The 24,473-nt window shown below is 39.8% G+C and overlaps 1 protein-coding gene across 5 annotated transcripts in view; it reads left to right on the forward strand.

Annotated features, from left to right (window-relative positions):
- The window catches only part of NSD2 (nuclear receptor binding SET domain protein 2), a 103,746-nt gene extending 79,800 nt beyond the window's left edge, over positions 1 to 23,946 (forward strand). For all 5 annotated transcript variants that reach the window (XM_065836148.2, XM_065836147.2, XM_071808481.1 and 2 more), the window contains 13 exons: positions 8,408 to 8,539; positions 9,591 to 9,714; positions 10,710 to 10,910; positions 11,617 to 11,796; positions 12,849 to 13,005; positions 13,719 to 13,924; positions 14,366 to 14,469; positions 14,727 to 14,996; positions 15,093 to 15,209; positions 16,981 to 17,122; positions 17,511 to 17,617; positions 19,223 to 19,427; positions 20,308 to 23,946. In XM_065836148.2, coding sequence (XP_065692220.1) covers positions 8,408 to 8,539; positions 9,591 to 9,714; positions 10,710 to 10,910; positions 11,617 to 11,796; positions 12,849 to 13,005; positions 13,719 to 13,924; positions 14,366 to 14,469; positions 14,727 to 14,996; positions 15,093 to 15,209; positions 16,981 to 17,122; positions 17,511 to 17,617; positions 19,223 to 19,427; positions 20,308 to 20,576 — 2,214 coding nt within the window. In that variant the 3' untranslated portion in view covers positions 20,577 to 23,946. The remainder of the gene's footprint in view (positions 1 to 8,407; positions 8,540 to 9,590; positions 9,715 to 10,709; positions 10,911 to 11,616; positions 11,797 to 12,848; positions 13,006 to 13,718; positions 13,925 to 14,365; positions 14,470 to 14,726; positions 14,997 to 15,092; positions 15,210 to 16,980; positions 17,123 to 17,510; positions 17,618 to 19,222; positions 19,428 to 20,307) is intronic.
- The last annotated feature ends 527 nt before the right edge of the window (positions 23,947 to 24,473 follow it).

Here is a 24,473-nt window from a genome sequence, read left to right on the forward strand (position 1 = left end):
GTCCGATCTGTTGGTTGTATGTTGCTTATTGACTTATTATAAGTTGTGCTTAGATTAAAAAAAAAAGTAGCAAAAAAGAAAACCCTCTAACCATTGAGATTTTGTTAATAAGAAAAAAAAATGCAGTTGGTGTTTCTCTGTGGAAAGTCTAAATAGTTTGCTTATCAGAACATGAATAATCCAAGCTTCTTAGAGAAAGCTCCGAGTCGGACCAGCCCCATTCCTCCTCCTGGGTGACTGGTTTAGCACTCATGGACTTTAAAGTCCTGTCAGGAAGCCTGAGCTTGTAGCAGTGCCCTTAGTTTTAAGCAAACTGGAACTTAATAGCCAACAGCATTCAGAAGTCATGGAAACATGCTTCTGAAGTCCTTATGGAAAGATGCAACGTCTGTTAAAGACAGCAGGTGACCTGAGAGAGGGGATGGATGGGAGTCTTAAGGCAGCTCGGGAATAGCGATCGGTCACTCTTGGCGGTCCCTTTTTTGGGTCCTGCCATGGAGGAGACCTTCCTACCGAAGAAAGAAAACCTCTGTTTTCATTTTACATACCCTGAGCCTTAAAAGAAGTATACGTAGCGGGTATTGTTTCCGTTTGATGTTCTACAGCTGGGACTGTAAAATGTGAGATGCTCAAGTAAAACAAGGGGAAGCGGGAGGGTTAACTTTTTTGGCTCTGGAAAAATTTGCCCTTCGGTTGCTGTTGTAACTGATTTAGCCCAAAGTGACAGAAGCACGGTGTTGTCTTTGATGACCAAGACCAAAGCTTGTATGCTTCATGCCTAAGAAGTGCTGTTAAGCAAGCATATATGAGTAATATAAGTGTTCTTATAAGACCAACTGAGTTAATAAAGTGAGTTTTCTGAGAAAGATTTTTTCTTCAATGAAAATTTCACGTTGGCAGCTAGAAAAACCTGAAAAGGTGTGTGACTGGTGGAGTAGTAACCATTAGAGCCCATTCCCGTAGATACATAAATATTAGCAACTTTTTCAGTTCAAATTTCCAAATTCATTTTGAACCTTCAAACACTGGGCAGGGAGAGCTTGTCTGACCTGGATCTGGGGGAGGAGAAGTCCTAGCGGAGCTGATAAGCACAGAAGCGTGAATGTTGTTCACTTTGCAGTTGCTAACACACAGCAAATGGTATTTGAAACTTCTGCTCCGTGACGTGTGAGGTTTTACCTCAACAGATACTGTTGCTCTGGTCCTTTAGGCCGCCCTTTAGCCAGGAGGTGCTTACAGGGAAGGAAAAACAAGACACCACCACCCTCTCTTTGCCCCCAGGGTGACACTGAGCCAGCAAAGATGTTTTTATAGATCATCTTATAAAAATGAAGGCTTAATCCTAAGCCTAAAACAAAAAGCACATTTAATAGCTCAACAGCTGATTGAGTGCCAGTCTTGACAATCAGAAAAGTTGCATTTTATGTTCTTACAACGGTATCTTTTCAAATTCTTGGGCTGCAGATTAGATGAGTACATCCACTTATTTCCAGACTTAGAATTTCCGAACCAACTTTTCCTTGGAATTGCCGTGTAGTGGTTTTGCTGGCCCTGGTATTTACTATTTGATTTTGAAACTGTCTGAAAGGAAGTAGAAAAATTTAGATGGAAAAACAACTTTTTCCTCAAGTATGTGAGTGGATGGAGCAAATGTCCACATAAGTATTTAATTTCATCCCCACCTGCTTCTTTGAAACACAGGTTCATTTGAATGTTTAAGTTCCAGGCTGTCCTTTCTTCTGTTGTCTATCAGTACGATTGGATGCCAGCTGAAATTGCAACCATCCAGATGTGGAGCTAACGATCCCATTTGCAAAGTTCAGCCACGTGATTCTAGAAATATGCGGGCTGAGTGTATATACCAGCTTGCATCCAACTTCTTTTGTATTTCTTTTTTAAAGCCGGGGGGATGAAGAATTGGCTCACATTTCTGCTGACGTGTGTGGCTGAGACTGGAATCGGGTACCTGGTTGCAAAATTCGCTTAAGAAGTTGCTGTAGAATTGAACTCACCCTTTGGATGGTGTGAGAAATACTTACCTATATTAGTGCTTATCTTCCCAACTGTGAATGAGGAAAGTCTTGCAATAGGAAAAACATTTGAAAAGTGATTTTGTACAAAATTCTTCTGTCAAATCATCTTCCTGTCCCCCCACATCTTTTTAGAGAGCTTGAATCAAAAGACAAAATTAAGAATATAAACATATAAACTCAAAAAATGCACATAGCTGATTGAATTTAATTCCTTTTAATACTCTAAACTCTTAGCTCTTATTTTAAACACACAGAGTCACACACATTTCCTCCTCTTAGCCTGCCCAGCAGCCTTCATCAAAAACAAAGTCTTATTCAACATAACCATGAGAAGGAAACTCCATTATCCCACAAACAGTCCTTGCATCTGTATGTACATCGTGTATCCCTGTTGCACAAAACCAAGAGTAGTAGTTCAGGAAGCAGTAAAACAAAAGTAAATCTCATCCTTATGTTTGGCAATTAAACAATTCTTCTATATTCAGTGGCAATCGCTGGTGTAATCTGGCTTTATATATCAAACATTGCAGTATGCAAAGCGTCTTCATTCAGTTAAAAATTAATGCTGAAGATTGCTCATATAAGCATTCGTAAATGGGCTTTCTAAAAATAGGTTGATTTTGTCTGAAAGAATACATTAAACACTTATTTTGGTTATTGTAAACAGGGAACTTTAGTGTGTAGTTCAAAAGAAAATTAGAAAATTATTTCAGAATATGAGGTCTTGATAGGCTGATTCCTGTGCTGGTGGGGGTCCAAGTAACTATTGCCAAAAGAAAAGTTGAAGTAGTGTGAGATACACAATCAACATACCTTGAGATGAATAGGCCCAATTCTTGCACGTTGCCACAATTTGTATCTTTTCACAGGTAAAAATATAATATTAAACCCAACGAATTTACAGAGATGCCAAAATTTTGTCCCAGTTTAAGTTGGTAACAAGTATTTTTCTAGTAACAAAGCTATAGAGGACTCGGAAAAATGCGGTCACGTGTCCTCACGTGTTCCCATCAAGTCTTACGTACCTGAGCAGTGAATAATAACTGATACACGCAGGAAAGGAAAGATTGCCTTGGGAATCTGACCGTGAATCTGTCGCTTATGCCAGCAGCTGTATTCTGAACCTCATTAATCCCTGAAGTAAGTTCTGGCCCAGCCCAAATGGAGAGCGAAGCTCGTGGTTTGGTTTTTAGGCCAGTTCTCTCACTTGTGTAGGAGACGCGCAGTTTCCAGTAGAAAGAGCTGCGTTTGATATCTGAAATACCACCCGATTGCTTTGAGTTCGGGCAGCGCGGTGTGAAAGCATCTACAGGCAAATCCTCCCAAAATAATGCTGACGTTCAATAATTGAAGGAAATGGGAAGGAGAACCTGGCCTTTGTGCAAAATGTAAATTTGGATGGTGCTTGTGATTATACCAACTTCAGCAGAAGAAGGTTGTCTTTGGTGTTACAGCATCGTTAATTGCTAATGAAGAGTGGAGATGATTATACAGTTCGGGTACAATTTCAGTGCAGAAACTTGTCACTTCCTTTAAATCTGAAGTGAACAGCCTTGCCTTTTTTCCCCTGAATTTGAATTCTTAAAAATAGTACTCTGCCTTTTTGAGAAATGAGAAATTACTCAAAATGTAAAACGGCATGAAATAGCAAAACGGCAATCGCTACAAATTGCAAATTAACAGGTTTTGCCACTAATCTAAATGTTTATTACTTTGAACCTTGGCCTGACTATCTGAAGACTTAATTACATTGAATTTACTTCGCTAAGGAGATTATATTACAAAAGTAAGGACGAGACAAGCTCTGGCATGATCGCAAGGGAAAGATTTAAGTTTGTAACTCCACAATTAAAGAAAAAAGCTCCCAGAAACCTTTGCTGATTTTCACTGAATGCTGTGATTTGGGCACTTGCATGTAACCTATTAGACTTTCCAGTATGGAAAGTTGTGGTAACAAACCCCAAAAGCGTTATGTTTCATTTTAGAGGTGGCTGTGCTTCACGTCAGCAATCGTCTTGTAAATCATCACTAGTTAGTGACTGCTTCCATATCAAGGTATTTTTATTGCGAAACTCAACTGTCCCCTTGGTGAATCAGAACCTGTTAGTGCTGCTGCAGCTTGCCTGGGGTATAAATATAGTTCTCCCAACCATCTTGTGCTCCACCTGGCACTAGGTTGAGAGTCCTTTCTAAGAAACGATAGGTGCAGGTTGTCTCAGCCTCTTCTGCACAGGCCTGAAGGGGCAGATGCTGGTTTTACCTCCCTGTTCCCATTAGATTTTTTGGGATAACTTTGGGAGCTGAGCTGTTGAATTCTGGCTCTCTACACAGACACAGCTTTCCCAAAAGACAGTTATATGGACCAGGGTTTATTTGCAATGGGAGAGGGCTGGTAGTGATTCACCTTCTTCAAGATGTAAGATGAGATTTGGGTCAAACTCTGAATTATCTCGAAGAAATGCTTTCCTATCTTATAATCCGCTAGCCTCCCCCTTTATTAGCACCCGAAAATTAGCCAATATGAAAGTTCTCTAATGATGCTGTGCGTGAGTTACATGTAGCGTGGCTGTTGGATGCAGGTGTTGGATGTGCTGGCTGAAGCTTTGGTCGTGGTCGCAGGGACCGAGAGCTGCGTTCTGCATCAGGCGGTAGAAACGTATCACTGAGCTTCTGAGGAATATATTGGTTCTTTGGAACCGCGGCAGTGAGCAGGTGTCCGGGCTTGTCTGCGTAGCGAAAAACTCGTGGTTAATAGAGCATTTGATTTGTGAAGTGTGCGAGGCTCCTGACAGCCGTAAAGGAGAGATCTGGAAAGATACTCACCGTCTGGTAGCAATACGGTTGATGAACTAAAGGTATTTTATGCTATGTGTGTTGGATTCATGCTTGAAAGCCGGCTTTACTCTATAAGCAGGTGTAAATTGGCAAGTTTTACCTTGAATGGGCTGATAGAATTTGGGGTTTGTGGTTGCTTTTGTAATATAGAGTTTGATTGTTGCCGGCACTGCTCCTTTTTGGCTCAGTAACTGTTTAATTTAAATGAAGGGCTGGTGCAGTAATTCTGAGGCAGTAAAATCGCAGTTCTGTGGGCAAACGGCTGTCAACCTATGGTTTGCAAATGACTGGGATTTTGTGACCTATATCTAGGTGTTCTGAAAAGCTGTTGTCTCCCAATAGGGATGCCTTGCTGCATCCTGCATTTGAACATTTTACAAGTATACAAACCAAAGAAAAGCTAGGAAACCATTGCTTTGAAACAACCATAATTCTCTTGTGACTGAATATATTTGTCACTGGATGTGTTGTGTTTCTCTGCCTCCAAGAGCAGTGGGCGGGGGGAAGAGCAGCACTTTCCTCAGGGGCAGGACCGTGTCGCTTTTGCTGCTGGAAAGAAGACTTTAACTCTTAAGGTGTGCTGCACAAATGATTTTTCGCAGGGTTTTAGGTGTATTTTGTGCTGTGGGGAAAAGATGGGGGGACAACTGTAATGTCAGGTAACCATAAGACTGCTTGTTTTGTTTAGAACACGAAGCGTACTTTTTAGTAGAAAAGCAGTACATGTCTAAGACCTTCCAGCTTAGTTTTTTTCTATTCTAAACATGACTAATTTTGGCTAGTTGAAACAGGAACATAATGAGGCACTACAAATGTCAGAGCAGTGCACTGCTTGTACTAATTAATGTTTCTGTGGAAATAGCTTCAACAGCAATAAGCGTGTGGCTGAGTTTACTTAAACTGCAAGGGAAAATGTGGTTGTGTTTTCGCCAAACTCCCACGCTACCTTTCTTTATCTACCCCTTTCAGCCAGAACTGGCTGCTCCTGGTCCTGGACTCAGGTTACTGTTTCACAGCTGCTTCCAGAGGGCAAAGATTTCCTGGTGCCTGACCAAATGATTTTACATGCAGTTTCTTTTAACCGCTTCTAAAAGGGTCGGGCAGAATCTCCAAATCACTCCAGATGTAGAAATATTCATAGGTGAAATGTAGGTACAAATGGCTTTCATGGTATGCATTTGCACAGAGGAAATGTATTTAAACCCGGGGGGAAAAAAAAAAAGACAATCAACAGCCATCAATCTCATCCAATTTACAAAATGTTTTTAAATACGGTCAAGGACAGCCAGTGTTAAAGGGAGGAATGCAAGTTAGCTGGCAGCAACGGGGAGAAGTAATCGCTTAAACCCAGTGTTTCTAAAGGGATTTTATAAAGGCTAATGCTGGGCCTGATTTGGCTATACATCTTTCTCTCTGATTTCAAAATAAATCACTTCTAATAAATTTGCACATTACATGGAGATTGGCTGGTATAGTGGTTGCACATAGCTGTATCCATTACTAAGTAAGCTGGGCCATTTCTAAGTAAGCTGGGCCATTTCTAATAAAATGTGTTTTACTGTAGATAAATATGAGATCCTATGTCTGAAAACAAAGCAAGTTCTTCATAGAAAGAGTGTCTGTATCCTGACAAATGGCAAAATGATCTCTTGAGCACAGCAGCAATTTACAGTGAGCTTCAGAGCTCTATTGAAAAGACTTTGGGAGATCCTTACCCAGCAGAACAGAGGCGCTGAAGAAGAGCAAAACTTTGATTTGCTTTGGCTATTGTCCCTAGACTTGTAATGGGCTATTGCCTCCAGTTCTCTAGCCTGATTTTTCAACAACCTTTTTAAAGCACAGATAAGGTTTAGAGAAAACCCACCAAAGTTGTCTTGAGGCTGGAAAAAAATTCCTTAGGGAGAAAATGAGAGGGTGTTCTGGTGTATCAGAAAGGATTGAAATGGGTCTGATTGCAGCACACTTCCACAGGAGGAAAATATCTGGTTCCAAAGGACTTTGAATAGAGCTGAAATACCTGGAGAAAGCAACATCAAGTGTGAGCTGCAGTTAGGCAACTTAAAAGGGACACGAGGCATTATTTTTGGTGCTATGTGTGAATAAGCATTAGAACAAGCTCGAAGAGAAGTGACAGGTTTCTTAGGCAATTCCAAATAGTGATGCTCTTCTGGAGAATGTACTTAGTTAAATGCAACTCACTGTGTACCATCTGGGGCAAGAAGATGAAATTCTGCATCTTCTGGCGTAACGTGAGATAAAACAACTGACTCTGTTGTTCATTCCCTGCCTAAATTCTATTGAACTGAAAACTGCCCCGTGTTTTGTTTTAAATATGTTACTTTGGTTGTTGGGGTTTTTGGTTTTGGTTGGTTGGTTTGGTTGGTTTTGTTTGTTCGTTTGGGGGTTTTTGTTTGGGTTTGTTCTTTGTTGTTGGTTTTGGTGGGTTTTTTTGGCTTTTTGTTTATTTGGGTTTTTTTTGTTTTTGTTTTCTAACTGATGAATATTTTTAAAAAATTCTCCATTTTAAATACATCTATATCTGCTATGTAATATTTACCCATAACAAGGTTACCTTTTGTAGTATTTTGAATTCATTGTTAGCTGTAACATTCCTTAAACATATTCAGAGAGCAAATTCTCTTTTCTCTTCCCTTCCCTTCCCTTCCCTTCCCTTCCCTTCCCTTCCCTTCCCTTCCCTTCCCTTCCCTTCCCTTCCCTTCCCTTCCCTTCCCTTCCCTTCCCTTCCCTTCCCTTCCCTTCCCTTCCCTTCCCTTCCCTTCCCTTCCCTTCCCTTCCCTTCCCTTCCCTTCCCTCCTCTCCTCTCCTCTCCTCTCCTCTCCTCTCCTCTCCTCTCCTCTCCTCTCCTCTCCTCTCCTCTCCTCTCCTCTCCTCTCCTCTCCTCTCCTCTCCTCTCCTCTCCTCTCCTCTCCTCTCCTCTCCTCTCCTCTCCTCTCCTCTCCTCTCCTCTCCTCTCCTCTCCTCTCCTCCTCTTCCCCCTCCTCCTCCTCCTCCTCCTCCTCCTCTTCCTCTTCCTCTTCCTCTTCCTCTTCCTCTTCCTCTTCCTCTTCCTCTTCCTCTTCCTCTTCCTCTTCCTCTTCCTCTTCTCCATACTGTTCCCACTTCCTTGGGGAATACTTGTGTCAGAGTAAATGCACATGCGTTGGTATATGTGTCACATTCAGCTTGACGTTTACTGAGTTTCTTTCTAAAATTACCTGTTACTCTCTCATAAGACACATAATCAAACTTTATTCGAGGCATTTGAAGATATCCCTGTGTTACTGGCTAACTGTATTGCAGAACTGAGGTATAAATAAAATGCTGTATTATGAAGTTTTGGTGTTTTGTTCTGGCTGCTGTTGAGTTGATGAAGGTGATTGTTATATAGTCGTGTTCATGAGACTCCCACAAATGCATACTCGGGGTTTAATCAAGCTTTTTGTAAAGGTGGGGGAAACAAAACTGAAAGTGTGGCTAAATCTGCTAATCTGAATTGCAGCCTGTTTGCGATCTCTCTAACACGTCTGTTTAATCTTCAGATCTCCGATGGCCAAGGAGACGAGCGGTCAGAGTCTCCCTATGAAAGTGCTGATGAAACTCAGACCGAAGTGTCTATATCATCCAAAAAATCTGAGCGAGGAGCAGGAACAAAAAAAGAATATGTGTGTCAGGTGAGAGATGGCGGCTGGGGCAGTGAGCCTTGTGTTCGGGGGGGTTCCTAGAAAGGGTCTTTTTAAATACGAAAATGACAATACTAAGCCAGAAGCAGGTTTATTGTGTGTGTCAGAGAAGTCTGTTAGTGATGAGGTTGCTGTGCCAGTAAATGGAATTCTTTATTCCTAATTATTATTTTTTTCTTGACCTCCGATAAGTGACTTAGGCTTTCTGCTTGGGTTTCCAGATCTGTAAGATAAGCACAATGTGTACCCCAGAATAATAAGTGCATGAGTGTTGCCAGGTAACTAATTAAATGAGAGAGGAGAGCTGCTCGCTCACCTGTTAATGAAGAGGAGGAAGTAAAACCCAGTGGGTTTTGTGCGTCTGCGTGCAGCAGAGATCATGACGGTGCGTTGGTAGCAGCGTGCATGTGGCATGCTAATTGGAAGCAAAAAGCTTCCTCAAGCTTTTCTAGAAGAGTCCTTAGATTATTAAATGATACCTCAATACAAATGGACAGACCAAATTTGTTTACACAAGACAGGGCAAGCAGTTATATTTCTTGTATGTAGTGGCGATGAGGTTGTATCTATCTCTAAATGTTGGCTAATCCCGTAAATTCTGCCAGCATTATTGTTCGGTTCATTTTTAGTTATGCATGTGTCATTGCTAACTATTCGGACATAGAAGTATCATTGTGCCTAGATTAATTTCCTTTTGCTAAGGAAAATAAGGATGCTTTTTAACCCTACTCAGGTGCATCAGTGTGCTCGGGGAATATTTCTTAAAGCTTTTTTTCTTTTCCTTTTTTCTGTCCGATTGTATTTACTCATGAACCATGGTTCTATGAGAGATGTTTCTAGTGGTTTAATGACTGTATTATCTGTTTCGACTGGAAGCCAGGGTGTGTGATGATACTTGTAAAATTATCTTTCACTTGTTAAATTTGATTTCAACAACAGGAAAAGAGATTTTTGAGGAGCAATAAATGAAAAGGAATAAAGAAAACAGTTTTTTCCACATATGAACTTTTCTTTAACATTCAATGCCTTTGTGTTGTAAAAGCTGTGTGAAAAAACAGGTGATCTCCTACTGTGTGAAGGACTTTGCTGTCGAGCTTTTCATGTAAGCTGCCTTGGGCTCTCTGGAAGACCAGCAGGAAAATTCATTTGTAGTGAATGTACATCAGGCAAGTTTGTCCCTTTCTATTAATTAAAAAGAAAAATAGCTGTAGTTTTCCCATACGTTGTTCTAGGAAATCCTCCTGGACAGAGTATGTGTCTCTAGAGAAATTGTATGTATCCTTGGTGCCTCCCAGGGTGGGAGTTCATATAGTACCCTTAAGTGTTTCACGTTTTAGAAAGCTCACTTTGTTTTCAGTGAGAACTCTTGCAACTTGGCTGATTTAGCCTGAATTCCATTGTCTTAATAATTACAGAGTATTTGCTCTCTGAGTACAATTACAAATTAGATTTCAAGTCCGTCACAAAGACTTAAGAAATCCTAGGGAAAAACAGCAGCAAGTGAAACATTTTAAGTCCTTTTTTCAGCCCTTTGTGTGTCTATATCAATATTTTGCTTTTCCTATTTAAAGACTACCTTATTGCTATTAATTTCATTTGCTTTTAATCTTATAATAACTGCTTGGAAGTTCTTAATCTCAAAACTTTATGTAAAAAGATTTGCATTCTTGCTCATAAGCTCAGTTCAGTACACATGGTGAACCTCATTGGAACAAGCTGTTTCAAAACAAAGCTGTTCCAAGGGAGAAGATTAGAGGGTGTTTGTCTTTGGTTTCAAATTTCACAGATCACAGACAACCATCATCCTATATCATTGCTTGTAAAAATAAATAATAATAATAAAATTCACAGTCATCCTGGCATACTGAGGCTTATAAATAAGAACGTAAAGGCAGATCGGTGAGGCTTTGGGTTTTGTGTACACTTGAACTGCAGTAGGTCTGCATTGTAACTTTATTTTTTCTGTGTCTGAGCAGATTAGTATTTAACCCTAAAGAGTTAAAGTAAATAGACTGCTGCATCAAATCATAGAATTTGATTTGAATTTGTAAAACAAAGAAAAGCAACTCCCCCATGCGTAACAAAAACTCACAACAGAAGCATTTTAAATTCACATGTTTGGATGAAAAATGAGTTACATTTTTATTGCTTTTGCCACTAGGTGTGCATACCTGTTTTGTGTGTAAAGAGAGAAAGGCAGATGTGAAACGCTGTGTCGTATCCCACTGCGGAAAATTCTACCATGAAGCTTGTGTGAAAAAATTTCACCTTACTGTGTTTGAGAACAGGGGGTTTCGATGTCCTCTCCACAGCTGCCTGAGTTGTCATGTTAGTAACCCCTCACATCCACGGATTTCAAAAGGTAGTTACGTTTTTATGACTGATTAATTAAGTCTGTTGATGGTATGTTAAGGTAAGGAATCTGTCCATTTAATAGCTGCAAGCTGTAATTTTTCAGGCATGCTTGGAGTATTAATTGATCCAGACTAAGAAAAAATAATTGAATAATTTTTAGTCAATGTTAGTATTTACCTTGTTTGTGTGTTTGGGGTTTTAAATATATATATATATATATATGTATATATAACACTAGCATTCAATTATCTATAGTTAACCATATTTTCTTCTCAAGAGAGAATGAAATCTGGAATGCATATATGATGTGGAGAGACAGGCTGAGCAGAGTGAGGGCAGGACCTGTGAACACACGAATCCTGCAGCAAAGCGCGACGGATGTGGAGACATCGGATTCTGTGCATAATTTCAGCTTTGGGCTGCATCCGCAGACACATTTGCGTGACTGAGGAAAGCTTGTCTGCCCTGGTGTGCACAGTTAAAGCCTTCACATTTAAATATTATAGTGCTTTAAACTCACTGTAGGGTTTTTTAAAGACCTTTGTTAATTCAGTATTGTTGCTGTAATAAATGCAGATGTGCAGACTTTGAAAACATAATTGATTTTTGTGTGTGTGTGTGTGTATGTAGGCTGCCTCAATACTACCATTTTTAATCTGAAATAATAAATCAGTTTTGTTCAAAAATAACATGGCAGTGTTCTGCTTTGCTAGGAAAGATGATGCGTTGTGTTCGCTGTCCTGTTGCATACCATGCTGGAGACGTGTGCATTGCTGCGGGATGTGCAGTCATCGCTTCCAACAGCATTGTTTGTACCAACCATTTCACTGCCATGAAAGGAAAAAGTCATCATGCGCATGTCAATGTGAGCTGGTGCTTTGTGTGTTCCAAAGGTAAACTGATGGAAAACTCTTTCGTAAATGCAGCATCAGAACGTTTTGTTCTTCAGTTTAAATTTTATTTTACCAATCTGTTTATATAGAAAGTTATTGGAAATGTGGCATATTAAATTAGGCTCCATTAGGTATTGAAATAACTTCAGGTTGGCTTGTGCTGCTTCAAGTTTTTGAGTATCCTTTTTTTAGCAGATATAATTTATTAAAGAACGTTTTTACTTGGACTTTGTCCAGCAACCAGAAGCCTGATTTAATTCTTTACCAGAGACACGTAATGAGAAGCACTTCTCTGTTTTTTCCCCTGTGTTCAATGTACTGAAGCTTTCTGTGTTTGTTTATTGCTAATATGTAATTTTAAAACATAAATATTTTAAGAGTGGCTTTTAGTTTAGCAGCAGATGGCAAATTGAATCAGTATTAGTTGTTGCTGGGAGTGCCACTAATTAAGGGTGTTTTGCTTTATGTTGTACAATAAATTCATTTCTTATTGAGACCCACAAACTGCATAGTGCTGATTAAACGGTAGCAGTGAAACTTTACCTGATCTGTTAACAAATTTACATGCAGCGTAGCAGCTTTTAAGCTGCAGCCAACTTTTCACTTGATAATTCATGGAATAGACTAACAACCTCGTTCCCTCTCCCCCCAGGATAAAAGAAACAAAAGAGAAATCTGTTGTTGTTAAAGTTTTGCATACAGTGAAATATCAATATATATTAAACTATGTTAAATATATTATAGCCATTAAAGTAAAACAAAGTAATTATAATTTACGGTGCATTATTCTGGCTTTTTTATTGCTAGCTTGCTTGTTATTTTGTATGTATTGCTAATCTGAGTCTGCCAGGCATTCAAATTAGTGAGGACCTTTTGGGTTTTGTACACAACTAAACCATATGTATTTGTTACAGGCCAGCATGTTTTAACCACTTATTTTCTAACTGAGCCCACCACATCTGTATTGCACTGCTTTGAACCTGCTTGGAATGCAAAACTTTTATTCCTGTCTTGATGTTTTTCAGCCTTTTTAATTTCTTTTCTGTCTGAAGGAGGAAGCTTGTTGTGCTGCGAGTCGTGTCCGGCAGCGTTTCACCCAGACTGTCTGAACATTGAGATGCCAGACGGGAGCTGGTACTGCAACGACTGCAGGGCGGGGAAGAAGCTCCATTTCCAGGATATTATTTGGGTTAAACTGGGAAACTACAGGTCTGATGAATGGATTTATTTTGTTTTACAGTACCAACATGTTTAATTAAGGATCATATAATTGATTGTTTCTGTAGGCCAGCTTTGCTGCACAGGGTGAACTAGGGACCCCATCTCTTTGCAAAGCTTCAAGTTCAAAGACTTGTAGCTTTGCTGTTGCTCTTGGCCAAGATAGTAACCCTTCCAGGACTTCCTGTAGTCTTCTGACATCTGCTTCCAGCCTGTGAACCTTCAACCCCTTTTGTTTTAGAGACCTCTTCAAATAATTAAGCTGGTGTAGCTTGTAATTGGCTAAATTACTGCCTTGCAGGCTGGGAGATAAGTCACTCAGGTTGTCAGTGGTTTAGACTTCTCTGAGATTTGAGTGAGATAGAGGTGGGTGGGGTTTATCAGAGGAAGCATTAACAGATATTATCAGCTGTCTCTTGATCTTTGACAATTGCAGTGATTGCAGACCTTGTTAAAGATGGTGGGTTTGCTAACCAGATGCAAGGAGCTTTATGCTTATCTTGCAGGCAAATTTGAGTGTCAGGCTTTCCTTTTCTAGTCCTGTATTGTTGCCTAGTGAGTGGGGAGAAGAAAGGATTTTAAATCCCTTTGGATCATGGAAATAATAATCAGTTACTGCTGTTTAGGGGAATTTTGTTAAACAGTCTCTTGCAGAAAGAGCTTGACTAAAATGCTATATATTTTTTTTTGTACTTCTGTGCTAGATGGTGGCCTGCAGAAGTTTGCCATCCGAAAAATGTTCCCCCAAATATCCAGAAAATGAAGCATGAAATTGGAGAATTTCCTGTGTTTTTCTTTGGTTCTAAGGATTACTATTGGACACACCAAGCGCGGGTGTTCCCCTATATGGAGGGCGACAGGGGGAGTAGATACCAGGGGATCAAAGGAATTGGAAAAGTCTTCAAAAATGGTACATAGTTAGATGTAAACAAAAATAATATTGTGATACGCACACTTTACTTTCTTCACACATAGCCTGGGGTCTGGTTCTGTACATTTGTTTTACAGTATTGAATTTTAAAACTTGGTTTAGTGTCCTGGGCAGCAGTCGCTATTACTAACTTAGAATGAAAGCGTTATTTTCATTGCTTGTAAAAGACCAGCATCTAATTGGAATTATTTCTGATGATTTTTGCATTCTGGGAAGGAAATGATGAGTGTAAATGGGAGATGGACAGAGTAGAACTGATAGATACAATTGATACTCCAGAAGCATTGTTTGCAAGAAAATGGAATGATGGATCTAGGAAGCAGAAGATGATTCTTTGTTCAACACACATGGGAATGTGCAAGTCAGCTTGGGGGGTAATCCTCTTTCTAGCATTTCTGTTGATACAACTCTCTTTTTTAGCTTTGCAAGAAGCTGAAGCTCGATTTCGAGAAATAAAGTTGCAGCGCGAAGCCAAAGAAACCCAAGAAAGTGAACGTAAACCTCCACCATACAAGCATATTAAGGTAAAGTTTGAGGGAATTACTCTGGATGCTCAAAGGTTTAAGCCAGCACTGGAGAAGAAGAGCAGAGTGGTGGGATGGGGAGGAGAGGTCATGATGATGTTCTGCTAATTGTGCTTTTAGAGTCATGAGATGATGAAATTTTGCATCCATTGGAACATCTAGTGTTGCAAAACCGAATTAGTAACCACTGTAATAGCTCTTAAAATAAATTGAAATGTTTTAAAGTGATGCCTGAACTATTTTAATGTATTATTCAGGTGAATAAGCCTTGTGGCAAAGTACAGATATATACTGCTGACATTTCTGAGATTCCCAAGTGCAACTGCAAACCCACAGATGAAAACCCTTGTGGCTTTGACTCCGAGTGCCTCAATCGGATGCTGATGTACGAATGCCACCCACAAGTTTGTCCAGCTGGAGAACGGTGCCAAAACCAGTGCTTTACGAAACGTCAGTACCCCGAGACAAAGATCATCAAAACCGACGGGAAAGGCTGGGGTCTGGTCGCTAAGAGGGATATTAAAAAGGTAAAAATCATTCTTGCCTAGCAAATGCATCAGTGGCGCGCGATGCTATTTGTGGGTTTGGTATATACTTTACTAGTGATACTTGGTATCTTTCAGGGGGAGTTTGTGAATGAGTATGTTGGTGAGCTGATTGATGAAGAGGAGTGTATGGCACGAATCAAATATGCACACGAAAATGACATTACCCACTTCTATATGCTAACGATTGATAAGGTAGAGTATTTTACATGTTTTTCCATTATTTAATTATAACTTTATTTGGACCTCTTTTCCATCTGTTGGTCACCTGCTGCCTTTGATGTTCCACAGTTTCATATATTTGCAATGTTCTGTCCTCTGTGCCTTCTTGCTTCATAATGCATCTTATTAGTTCTAGCTGTGTAATGTAATAAAGTATATATTAAGGTTTATAAATTGTGCTTTGTTGCTTGAAATCAAGTACAAGAAAAGAATTTCTCTTTCTAGTCTTAAAGGGAAGTTATGCAGTTTTGGGAAACAGTAATGCTACACTTGAAAGAATTAATGTTAGCAATCCTTTTACTAAAATTTCAACAATAACAAAAAAAATTCTCACTTGAGAGTAGTGTGGAATATATTTAAGGCTGTGTCCTATATTAGACATTGAATCCTTTTTGCAGTAATCTGTCCTCTCCTTTGTTTATATCAAAATTAGCCTTGTGCTTTTGTAAAAGCTCTTTTCTGCAAGCACTATCTGCATTAGTAGCCAGCCAGTGCTCCACAAATTGATTCTGCAGCTAATTAATCCAGCAGATTAATTAACACAGGAAATTAATCCAGTATCTGTGGTTCTTTTTGCACACCTCTGAGTATTTTGTTCCTGAGGAGGTGAAGACAGTGGAGAACCTGGAAAGCAGGGAGTATTGATAATATATATATTACACTGCTTCAGTCCCCAAACAGCTGCTTAGGTGAAAAACAAGAGCTGGCTGTCAGTCCTGCGTATTTTTTCAGTCCTAATCGCTTTTTTTTCCACAACACAGTGCTGCTCTGTATTTCCACAGCTACTGTTTTCATTAGTCCTGTAACCGAGGAGCTCCTGCCTAGGAGTTATCACCCGAGAATGATGAAACTGTGTTTCTTTGAAGTTTCTCACCCCTTTTCTAAACTGGCACATGATGTCAGTGTGTTAAGTATCTGAACTGAACATGTATTTGACTCTTACCGTAGTTAATAAATGGTCATTGTGGTTCTGTCTTCCAAAAATCTCCGTGTTATTATGAGGCTGAGCTGCACATGCAGTTGGAGTGCTGGATGTATGTGTGCATAGTCGTGACAACCATAGGTGTGCATTACAGAAATGAGTTAGAAGGAAACTATAATAATGTTTCATAAATAAGTAAAGCTTTCTTAAGCAACTCTGCAGAGAAACACAGTTCTGGCTATTTCAAGACTTCATTTTATTTTGTTGATGTCTGTTATGGTGGAGATAGAAACTAAAAGGCGATTGTGTGTAGGGATGGGGTTTTTTTTAGTTTACCAAGAGCTTGGTTTTGTTTAAACTAGGCTGAATTGGGGAAAGCAAGCTGGTGAGAAACTGGTAATCTCTTCAAGTAATCATGTGGTGACTTTGTAAATAGCATAAAGCACCGTATCTGTAAAGCACAGCTTTCTGAATGCAAAGTAAAAGGTAAATGGACCGAATTTGATTTTAGAGGCTTTTGGGAGGGAGAGGGTTCTTCCCATGCCCACCACAGTGCTCACAAGATCACTTGTCCTGCCACGTGGCTGAGATGAGTTCTGGGGCAATGTGAGCGAGAGCAGAGTATTGCTTTGGGAGTGTCCCATTCCAGGCCACATGAGACACTACAGTTTTCAATACAACACGTTTGCTTGTGTGCCTCTGGGTAACAACACCTTGGAGGTTTTTGAAGACAACCACTGAAATAATTTATGGGTTTTTTTGTTTTTGTTTTTTGTGAGGGGGGAGGAAAAACATTCATTCTGTTGCTGGTTTGATCTCCAGGACCGTATTATCGATGCTGGCCCCAAAGGAAACTATTCTCGTTTTATGAATCACAGCTGCCAACCAAATTGTGAAACTCTAAAATGGACGGTAAATGGAGACACTCGTGTCGGCCTGTTTGCTGTGTGTGATATTCCTGCAGGTATACCAATTGGTTTTGGTTTAATTCCCTATGATAAACCTTTTGCACGGTTATGAGTGGGACGGTCATGGCTTAACTGAATCAGCGCAAATATTTTCGTAGAGATCTCAAACAACATTTCTGTATCTTTTCTTCAAGGGACCGTGATAAATTTAAGGAGTATGGCAAGAAGAATGTTTAAAAGTAAATATGTTCTGGTTTGTGTACACACATGTATGGACACACACATATGTCTATATATATCTATAGCTGTGATAATAGATCACCAAGCAAGTACAAAACCAGAAGACAGATAATGAAAGCTTTGATTTTTTTTTTTGTAATAATGGTGATAAATTTCACTGTCTTGTCCTTCATAATGTAAAAGGTTATGTCTTATCTCACTCAGGGACAGAGCTGACTTTTAATTACAACCTTGACTGTCTGGGCAATGAAAAAACAGTCTGCAAATGTGGTGCCCCAAACTGCAGTGGATTTCTTGGGGACAGACCAAAGGCAAGTAATATATCAAGAGATTTTATGGTGTCTTGTCTACCCGCCTTGTTATTAATTTTGGGGTATGTGTTGATGGACCAGTTTTGTTTTATGATAAGGGTTAGTGCTGCTTGAACAGATGCTGGCTGTCCTCTGAGGAGAAATATTACTGTTTCCCTTGCTGGGAAGATGGAAACATCCTTTTGCCAAACATAACCTTGGTGCTAATGGATACATTTCTATGCTGTAATAGTACAGCAAGTGATGCGGCTTTTAGGAACACCCTGAAATATTTTCTTCTATGAGAAATTAATTAGTTTGGGTCCCGAATGAGAAATATAGCTCGGTGTTGGTGCTAGCTTCGGGAATCAATAGCATATTAAAAAAGGGGTTGTGGCAGGAATAACCTTCACAATCCCCTTGGAAGTATGGAGAGGGGAAGGGTTGTGGGAGCTAGGAACTGACTAAAAATGAGCCTGCCTGTAGTCACCGAGATTATTCTGACATTGCAGTTTGTATTTCCCCCATCTAAACCTTAAAATATGATTATTTTGTTTAAAAAAAATCGGTTGAACAGAATAATTAAAAAAAATGCGAGCTTGGAATGAGGAAAAAATGATACCAAATTACATCAAGAAATGACCAGTATGATTCATGTCAGGTTAATTTAAAACCTGTAATCCAGCAGAAGTTGATGGGCCTTCCTGAAGAGCTGGCATAGGAGTGCAAGGGAAGGCACAAGTGTACTCACTTGTGGATGTAGAAAGGCTGCACCTTCACAGGGTCCTTCACACTGCTCACTGTCAGGCACTTCAGAGGGTGGACTTAAAACCTCCAGAATTCAGATAAGCTGATCCCTTAACAAAAACCAGCTAAGCGGGGTTTCATGTAAGCTTGTGAACAATTTACGCAGACAGCCATGAAGAAATGAAATGTCACAGTTCAGTTTTGCAGGGCCGTCTGCACTGGTAGATAGAGTGGGCTAATTTTAAAGAAAGTAGGTACTGATTGCTGGGGTGAGGGGGAGGGAATGATGGTTGGGATGTTGGAAAAACATCTAGAATTAATTTTATGTAATTTGGTGAAGGAGAGTTGAAGTGCAAGCAGCAAAATGTCAGCCTGAAACAGGGATACGGTTTGGTATATTCTTTCTAGCATTATGAGCACAGCTACAGTTCCTGAAGTTCTGCTCTCTGTTCCTCAAAGAGAAATAGAGACTGGTTTTAGTAATTCCAGCAAGAGTATACACAAGTGGAAGAGAAAAATGAATATTGAAGTGATTGGTGGTGCAAGAACGAAATGGGGGTAGAAGAGCTGCAAGTAGGACTGGACTGGAAATTGGAAAGGCTTTTTTTCAGTCATAAGAAATTGGAAGAGCTTTCCAGTAGGAAGGGATTGTAAGGACAAGATCTGGTGTCAAGATTACTTTTCACAAGGGCCAGTGTGGTTTTTTGGGGTTTTTTTAATCAACACGGACAGGTACAGTGAGGCACTGGGCAGGTTTGCACCAACTCTACTTTTTGCCTGTGCACACAGTCTGCCAGGCATGCCAATAGTTTTGTTAGTCAGTGTAATATTTCTCCTTTGCAAAACTGGCATTTACAGATTTGCTTCTTACTCTTTTAGAATTCTTCCACTAATGCCTCAGAAGAAAAAGGCAAAAAGACCAAAAAGAGAACACGGAGACGCAGAACGAAAAATGAAGGGAAGAAAGAATCCGAAGACGATTGTTTCCGTTGTGGTGACGGAGGCCAGCTGGTATTGTGTGACAGAAAATCTTGTACTAAAGCTTATCATCTCTCCTGCCTTGGTTTGGTGAAACGTCCTTTCGGTGAGTTGGTTTGCCTCTTCAGCTTGTGGGAATAAACAGCTTGTGCAGGTACCTCATTTATTGCACTGAAACCTTGTCAAGAACATCATCTTGAAAACACCTTTTGTAAGGCAAGAGCTTTCATGCATCATGTAGGAGTACGGAGACAAAAAGCTGATGATCTTTCTCTTGCTTCTCTGGCAAAATGAGCCTTTTGTTTTACCAATGTAGGCAGTTGAGTGCATCACTTGGTAGAAGCACTGTGGCCCTGTCACAGGGAAGTTAATTATATCTAAAAAATGCATGAAACCAGTTGAGTTCAAGCCAAGAGAATAGCAGCAGCATCTGGAACAAGGCAAGCAGGAAAACATTAAGGGCAGTAGACATCAAGTTGCAGTTCCAGGTACCAGAGGAGTTCCAGTCAGCCGTGTCGGGTGAGATATGAAGAAGTGAAGCAGGCAAAGCCTGGTACCCAGAAACGAGTAAAACAATTGCCTGTAAAATCTGATGGTGCCAAACAGCATCTGTAGGTAAAGCACACCAGCCATCTCTGAGCAAAACTTGCAACAAACAGCTGAGCAGCTGGCTGGATGTTTGGATGTTCTACCAGCCTGCAAGTTCTGTAAGATGCTATTGAGTAAAGCCTGAGTAATTTTTGCTAGCTGGAGCTGGCTGCTGCATTTAAATGAGAGGATGTCAAGTGTGTTGCTGACTGCTGTCAGTTGAGCTTTAGAAGTATGATGTAGCATTTTGATTTTTGAGGTGAGCCACAGTAGTTGCTGTCTCATCGTGCTTTGTCAGGGAAGCCAGGCATTCTTCAGCTGCTAAAACATGAAACTTCTGTAAACGGCAACAACATGTTTTACTCCCCCACTAATGCATTCTTTGTTTTTGACCCCAGGGAAGTGGGAGTGTCCTTGGCACCACTGTGATGTCTGTGGCAAACCTTCCGTTTCGTTCTGCCACTTCTGCCCAAATTCCTTCTGCAAGGAACACCAAGACGGGACAGTACTAAACTCTATGTTGAATGGACAATTATGCTGCTCTGAACATGTTCTCGGGGTGGATTCTGTTGAAACTCAGAAGACTGAGAAACCCCGCAAAAAACTGAACAAGTTGAAGCCTAAGAGAAAGCAGAGGAACAGATGGGTGAGAGCTGAATGCAAATAGTCATGGACTGCAGTTTCTACTGCCAACACTATCTTGTAGATAAGTTGTGAATATGACCAGGGAAGGACACAATTTTACATATATTCTGTAAAGGTTACATGGGGGGGATTTTTTTGTTTTGTTTTGTTTTTATAAATCCACTGAGCCAACCACAGCAGTCTTCTGCTGCCTCTGCACTGATAACGAACTGCATAGTTCAGAATATTTCAGGACAAACCAAACTTATTACTCAGCATTACAGTTACACTTGAATTATTACGAATGTAAAAGGTTCCCTCCAAAGTACTGTCAGGTTGGAGGTAGGTTAAAATCAAAGCAGGTAGGCGTAAACATAGATTTTTGAGATAGTATTTGTCAGCCAACAGATGTTTAAAATAGTGTATCCTTGAAAGAAGTTATTAGCTCTCAAGTCCTTTTAAGTAAGAAACGGCTTGGTCTGTGGTCCCACTGAGATTTGCTTGCCTTGTGTGTTTTTGAGCAAGTGCTTGAATGCCATTCACCGTCCAGGTGCGTATCTCGCTACAACCACACCCATAACTATTTGTTCGTGCTCTGATAAAATAGCTCTCCAATGATTCTCAAACAAATATGTTTTTAATTATCCTTCCACCAAGAAATACAGTGTGTGGTGGGAAAGGCACACCCTGTACCAGAGAGGGGAAGAGATATTTTTCTATACTGTTTTTTCCTATCTTTCATTCCAGCAAAATAGAAGTGACTTGATCTTGCCGAGCTGTACAAGTCTGGATTTAGAGGGACATTGTCTTGCAATCTAGGCCAAATACTCTAGGATTGATGTGTCTTAATAAATCTTACAAAACCTATTATTTGAAAGAATTACTTGATTTTTTTTTTTCTTAAATGTCAAGTAAAGCACAGAGGCCAACATTTCTTTGGAATGCTTGGCATCCAAGCGTTACAACCTTGTGATAATGCAAAAAACGGTCAACAAGGAACAAAAACCAAGCATGAATGAAACAGAAGGTGAAACTTGACTAAAGTGCAAAATCTAAATTCAAAACAAATTTAAATAGATTTATTTATTTTTAAAGAGGTATGTAAGGAATGGTTTTAATTTGAAATTTAGCCTGACTCTGTTCCTTTTGCTAAAGTTTGTATAAATCTGGCTACTTGACTTGGCAGATTGCCTAAAATCATTCTTTATGTTTTTGGAAGCTGTGCTCTCGACTGTCTTATCGCCACTGTGTCGAGTCAGCAAAGCCGCTTTGAATTCTTTGCTCCCATTTGGTTCTCACACTCGCAGCGAGATAAATATACAGGATTTAGTATTGATGGAAATAATATTAGAACTAGGAAAAAACAGTAAAGAAAAATGTCTTTATTTGTTTTCTTCCCGTTGCCTGTCATTGATGCGCGATCGGGCGCCGTTACAAATTGAGTTTTGACTTGTGCCGTTGTTCTCTAGCCTGTGTAAACACAATGTGCGCCTTCATGTCCATTAGTGATTTCTGTATGTTCTAGCTTAGTTTGCCTTTAATAGTGCAGAAAACTCTGTGTAGCCCTTTTGAAAATGAAGCCTTGCTATTTCATGAAAGTGTATTTTTATTTTTTCCCCAGAGTTCTTTCTTCAGGGTTTGATTGCAGATTTAGATTTGGAATTCTTGAAATCCCCATTTGTTCCCAACACGTAAAAACTTTGATTTTATTAGAAGATGTTCATTGAAAGAGGTTTTAAATGTAGCATTGCCCTATCCTGAAGTCTTTGTTTTCTATTTTGTGACCAAACAACTGCTTTGTTCTTTTAATCGGTTTTTATAAACACTGTTGGAAAGGTAATTTTTTTTAATAATGCTGAAAAAATAGCACATTTCAAAACGGGGGGAAGTGTTACATGTTAGCATTTTTTAAAGTGGTATGCCAAGCCTTGCACTCCAGTTAAAAATCAAGATTTCTTAATTGATTTTGAAGGAAACTTTCCCTCTATTATAGATGTTTGTTACACCAGGACTGAAGCATAGGCCTGCGCCTGAAATCAACCCCAAAAAATGGCATTATGTGTGTTTCTCTAATATCGGGTTTTAAGGGGAGGAAAGTGAGATCAGGTAGTAAAGCAGAAAGATTTTCCTCAGCGCTTTTAAACAAAATGAAGGAGTTTCATGTCATTGGGACCATTCTTTGGATACTATACCATGTAAGGAAGGCTTTCTAAGAATACCTTTAAATAAGTTATTATAAAACCATACCTTCACATTCCATTGCTTTTATAATTTGTTAATTTTTTTAGTTGTTCCGCTGCTTTTTTTCCCTCTTCACATCTAGGTGTACCAGCTCTGGCACCCAGGAACAGATTTGCCCCAGGTCCCAAGAGACAGGAAAATGGAAAACCACCTATTTTGTATCTGTCTGTGGGTAAATAAAAGACTTTGGCGTTCAAAGCAATCCCTCTCAGCGCTCTTTTCCTAACGTTACATTTACACCAACAGATCTTAGCGAGTGGCTGTTTGACTTTCTGCTTCTTGCTGCCACTTCTCTGCCCTTCGCTTCTCGACTCTTTGGGCCAGCGAAGGCGTTTGACACTGGGACTGCAAACTAGGAGTTTGCTTTTGAGTTGCTGGGAATTCGTTCCTGCTGATCGCATCCTTTGCAGACTGAGCTTTAAAAGAAACACGGATCATGTTCTCCCTTAATATGTACTGACCATGCTCTCGGCTCCGCCACTCAGGTGGTGATCCGGTGGTATTTTAGTTTCTGAATCAGGAGAAGTGGGTTTTAGGTGTCTTTTAATGAAGGCTTCTGTACCTTACTCTGCAGCACTGGGAAATTAGGCTGAAGTTTTGTTAAAAAAAAAAAAACACAAAAGTCGTTTCACTATTTTCTTTCCCCCGCTGTTCAAATTGAGCTTCCTCATACCTTTTTAGCAGTCAGCAACTTAAAAGATTTTCTGTTAGAAATACATCTAAATAACATCTAAGTATGGCATGTTATGTGACGTGAAATTATGTTCTTAGTATCTTGCCCATCAAAGCAGAAAGATGCCTTGTTCTCTTTTATTCCAGCAAACTCCTCAAAGCTGGTACATACAAGATAATAGCCAAATTCAGAACGTGGTGTTCTTTTATCACATGAGCAAGCATGGAAACAATTTTCAGTTGGATATGTTAGATGTGTTTTCGTACAAGCTAGGAAGAATAATCAAATTAAATGTCTGTTTTGTTCAATAGCTTTGTGTTCATGGTCAGTGTTTAGTTTTGTTCTGGTTTGTTTTTTATTTTATTTTAATTACTTGGAAAAGCAGAATATCTTGAAAGATGTATGAATGGGATTTTTCCACATCGAGTCACATTATTCCTTGTCTGACTGCTTGAGAAACTTCAGTGTCTTATTAAATATTAAAATCTATTCCTAGTTATTTAAGAAGTTGCCTTTTTGTTGTTGTTGTAACACTCCTCTATATAGTTATTTTTGCACCATTTCTTTTTCTTTAAAGAAAGAAAAATGATACTAAGCAAGGTACTGAGGGACCTGGACGTTGTTCTTTCATCGTGAAAACTTACACCCCAAGACTTCCTAAGAGACTCTGTGGAAATAACGTTTTGAGTTTGTATGGAGGTGATAATGATTGTGCTTTGGCTTGTTTTCACAGTGTTGCTTATCACAGAAATATTGATGTTTTTGCAGCAGTTTTTCTTGGTGCTGGTTTCTATCACTCACAGTTTCCCTGGCTGTGAGGACTCGGAGCTGGAACCAAAAGGTCCCACCGGTTCTGGTTTGTTCAGGTGTCACTGGTGCTGCTCCTCTTGGATTCAATCTGCATTTGGCGGCTTTTTCAGCTGGGTTTTTAAGAGCATCTCAGAAAATTGCTTTGCTACTGATGAATTACTATGGGGGAAGATATGGGCAGCTCTGCTCGTGTTGTGGAGTTTGGGGTATGGTTAG

Source organism: Patagioenas fasciata, chromosome 4, assembly GCF_037038585.1.
Source record: "Patagioenas fasciata isolate bPatFas1 chromosome 4, bPatFas1.hap1, whole genome shotgun sequence".
Lineage (NCBI taxonomy): Eukaryota > Metazoa > Chordata > Aves > Columbiformes > Columbidae > Patagioenas > Patagioenas fasciata.